Source organism: Lacerta agilis, chromosome 7 (genome assembly GCF_009819535.1).
Source record: "Lacerta agilis isolate rLacAgi1 chromosome 7, rLacAgi1.pri, whole genome shotgun sequence".
Classification (NCBI taxonomy): Eukaryota; Metazoa; Chordata; class Lepidosauria; order Squamata; family Lacertidae; genus Lacerta; species Lacerta agilis.
Genome location: NC_046318.1, coordinates 37,581,039 through 37,585,338, shown reverse-complemented (window position 1 = coordinate 37,585,338; position 4,300 = coordinate 37,581,039). Strand labels below are relative to the sequence as shown.

Here is a 4,300-nt window from a genome sequence, read left to right as displayed (position 1 = left end):
TTCCGTGACTGGAGAATCACCACAGAGAGTGATATAATAGTGCTTCAAATGTATGGTGTGGACGTGACCTTAGTTCTGTGGCAGCCCGCTCACTCCCACATATTGTAAATAGTAAAAAAATAAATAAATCCTTCCAGTAGCGCCTTAGAGACCAACTAAGTTTGTTCTTGGTATGAGCTTTCGTGTGCATGCACACTTCTTCAGATAAACAGTTACAGAACAAGATAGTTTCTTTTCAGCAGATGGCAATACAGTACAGCTTTTTTATAGTGTGCTGTCCAAGGTCCTGACAGACTCTACCATGTCTAAGCCAGGCTCTGCCATACCTGCTTTGGGGTTGGGGTTCAGTCCTCAGTTATGCCTTCTGTGGATGGAGGAAGAATTGAAACAGAGAAGAAATCTGTGTATTTTGAAAGATAGTTCGTGAACCCCTATTGGCATTTCAACAGCTTATTTGTCTCTTTATTATAGTCACCTAGCAGGGATAAGTGATGTTGCATGTACCCCTACAATTGGTGTGTGGTTTCATATTAATCATGATATTTATTCCTTCTCCCTCCCACCATGAGTTTCTTATTTTCAGTTTCAAGTTTGCCTGATTAGAGTGTTGTGGGCTCAGTCCTTCTCACCATCTTGGAGCTGGTTGGCTGTCATTGGCGGAGGGGTGGACTCAAGTCCCAGGTTCATCTGTTGACTGGAATGGACACATGGCAACTAGGTAACTGAAGCTACCATTCTTGTTGCAAGTATCCAAATGGAAACCAGTACCATCTACATAGGGTTAGACAATGTGGTGCCCTCCGGCAGTTGGTGGATTACAACTCACATCATCCCAAACCATAAGCCACTTTGACTGGGGTTGATGGCAGCTGAAGTCCAGCAACATCTGGAGGGCATCACAATGGCTGTTCCTAACAAAGAACACAAAGAGTTGGATCTTACACTTAGGAATAATATAATAAAAAAATATGAAGATGCTACACATGCATTCCCCTTTAAAAAATTCACTGAGAACAGGTGCAGAGGCTAATGAGCTCTGGTTCAAATCAAACCTTGTACTGTAAGTCCATATCTCCCCCTCAGAGGAAATCAGTGTTAGTCTTTTGCTGCAAAAAAGGAACCTCGCTGCTTCTAAAGAATTTTCAGTAAAATGCCAGGTCATATTTCAGGCTGTTTAATATTTGGGAGATTAAATGGAGGCAAAATATTAAAAACAGCATGGGAATTAAATCATACAAATAATGTGTAAAGCAGGAAAAAATTGCAGCTTATAAAGATGGGGTGCATCGCAAATATCAGCCACTAGGTGATGCCAAAAATTCAAGTCTTTGCATCTTATTGAAGTCCATGAGAAATTGGGTGGTAAGAAGGCGGGGGTGGGGGTGGGCAGAGGAGGAGCTGGAAGCCAAACACTGAAGTCATTAACTCTGAGACTATAAAAAGACAGCTCCACAGTTAGTAATTTATAACAGCCTTGTCTCTTTGGATGTGAATAGTGCTTTTCCACTGTTATGGCACTGGTTCCTGTCAAAAGTGCACAAACACTTGATGCTGAATGGACAGGTGATCAGAAACTTCTGACAGCCAGAAGAACATATGCAGGATCTGAAGAGAAATAGGAAGGAACAGCACTGGGTAAATAGCTGCAATTTTTCTTTAATTGTAAATGGAGGCTATTAGGATCCTTCAAAAAATGTGTTGTATTCATGAAGGGTTTTCACTGCTTGCAACATCTTTCATAATGCAAACATTCAGAAACATCTCATTATTCAGATAGAACAGAAAACCATACTGCACTTTAACCTTGAAGTAATAATAAGCAACTTAAAAAAATAGCAGCAACAAAACTGCTGTTACAGCAAACCCTTGAATATCAATATATCTTTGGGGATGTGAGATTTTGCTGCAAGACGGCTGGCTAATGCTACAGTCATTTGCTGTTTGTATCACAGTACTTGCAAACTTGAGAAGTACAAAGATGAAGGAGAAGCTTTGAACCTTTTGCTTTGAAAGCTTAGCTTGTAATTCTTGCAGGAATTCAAACTTTTAAGTAAATCTGATTGGCTGAGCTGATGAAATCTGGTCTTATAGATGTTCTATTCAGTGGGGTTCTCAAGACTTGAACATACTAATTTTCTGAGGAAGTTTGCTCAGTGTATTTATCTTCTCTGGGATATATAGAAATGTGTCAATCATGAGAAAAATAGGTGGTATAGGAAGAGAGATTTTGTATGTGTATAAGATACGGGGTGGGGGGTGGGGGAGTTCATCACCCCATCTCCCTCCCATTCCTATGTTTTAAATTGCTCCTGTGCTACTTGCTTTATTTGACTTTGGAAGCAATCCACATTGCAACTCTTGGGTCTGTGATTCACATATCTAGTTACCCCTTTGCATTTCATTCCTTTTGTCACCATCAGCTCTGCTTTATGTCATGCTTTGTGATCGTTTGGCAGGATCTTCCGCCTTTCCGAAGAATGCATCTGCAGGACTGTTTTACAATAAGTCTACCAGACTGAAATCAGCACCTTTAAGAGGGCACCTTCTTCAGCCAAGATGAGCTCATCTAATCAACCCAACATTCCAGACCTTAACTTGAGTGCTCTTGGGAGCAACCTGACTGTGCCCACCGTCAAGACTAAGGCATCAACATGTGAGCAAGTGGTCATAGCAACGGAGGTTTTTCTCATACTTGGCATTGTAAGCCTTCTTGAAAACATCCTAGTTATCTGTGCCATAGTTAAGAACAAGAACTTGCACTCTCCTATGTATTTCTTTGTGTGCAGCTTAGCTGTTGCTGACATGCTGGTCAGTGTGTCAAATGCCTGGGAGACCATAACCATATATTTATTAAACAATAGGCATCTAATTATTGAAGATGTTTTTGTACGTCACATAGACAATGTTTTTGATTCGCTGATATGTATATCTGTTGTGGCTTCCATGTGCAGTTTGCTAGCTATTGCAGTAGACCGGTATATCACCATCTTTTATGCCCTCCGTTATCACAACATAATGACGGTGAAAAGATCGGGGCTCATAATTGCATGCATTTGGACCTTTTGTACTGGCTGTGGGATCATCTTCATCCTTTATTATGAATCGAAGTACGTCGTCATGTGTCTCATCACAATGTTCTTCACTATGTTGTTCCTCATGGTCTCGCTGTACATACATATGTTCCTTCTGGCTCGTACTCATGTCAAGAGGATAGCAGCCTTGCCAGGATATAATTCCGTTCACCAGAGGACCAGCATGAAAGGTGCCATCACCCTGACTATGCTGCTGGGCATCTTCATTGTCTGCTGGGCTCCATTTTTCCTCCATCTCATCCTGATGATATCCTGCCCTCAGAATCTCTACTGCATTTGCTTCATGTCACACTTCAACATGTACCTCATCCTCATCATGTGCAATTCAGTTATTGATCCCTTGATCTATGCCTTCCGAAGCCAGGAAATGCGAAAGACTTTCAAGGAGATCATCTGCTGCTACAGCATAAGAATGGTCTGCGGACTGCCCAGCAAGTATTAGGGTTATACTTGTGAATTTGGGTTAAAAGAACAAAACTTCTTAAGAGGCTCTCTAGATGTTGTTGGATTTGAACCTCCCATCAGAATGGTTAATGGGCAGATGGAAACTGTCGTCCAACAACATTTGGATGGTCACATGTTCCCCATCCCTCTTCTACACATTTTATTGTTCTATATGGAATGCTAAGTCCGGCTTGTGATAGTGATCATTTCAGTGTGGGAACCTGAAATTTTTCTCGCTGAAATTACTCATTTTGGACAGTTTCCCATGGGCTCCCATAAACATGAGTGGCATCTGTTTTACTATATGAAAGCATCTGTTTTACTATATGAAAGGGTGGAGGAGATAATCCAGCACTGATACTGATACACACATACACTGACTAAATAACTGTGCAAGTGGAACCACTTCTACCACATTCTCCTTACCCCTAATTTTTTTCGGAGGGTTCCCCCAACATCCTGGAGCAGATTTGAAGGTGGTGCAGGGCATATGGGGTGGAAGGGAGAGGGAGGGAAGGATAGTCTTGTTGTGCAAGTGGAAGTCATTTCACTCACACAATTATTTAGTTAAATATTGGCATCTACCTATCTATCTATGGCATGTGTGTGTGTGTATACACACCAGTGTGCAAAAGAGCAGAATCTATATTTTTCATTTTCCTAACTAGTGACTGTAAATATATTTGTTTCATTTCATTCCCTTTGCACTGCATGAAACCCTGGTGAGTTTTAAACCAAACAATGCATTTGTTGGCATCCTTTAG

At 41.1% G+C, this 4,300-nt stretch overlaps 1 protein-coding gene across 1 annotated transcript; it reads left to right on the top strand.

Moving 5' to 3' along the window:
- The first annotated feature begins 1,428 nt into the window (after window positions 1-1,428).
- MC5R (melanocortin 5 receptor) lies at window positions 1,429-3,843 on the top strand. Its single transcript, XM_033154830.1, has 2 exons — window positions 1,429-1,635; window positions 2,457-3,843. The coding sequence occupies exon 2, from the start codon at window positions 2,557-2,559 to the stop codon at window positions 3,532-3,534; it is 978 nt and encodes a 325-aa protein (XP_033010721.1). The 5' UTR covers window positions 1,429-1,635; window positions 2,457-2,556; the 3' UTR covers window positions 3,535-3,843.
- Window positions 3,844-4,300: the final 457 nt, after the last annotated feature.

Excerpts from the sequence above, each read along its gene's own strand:
- MC5R (XM_033154830.1), top strand. The coding sequence starts at position 2,557 with ATGAGCTCATCTAATCAACCCAACATTCCAGACCTTAACTTGAGTGCT.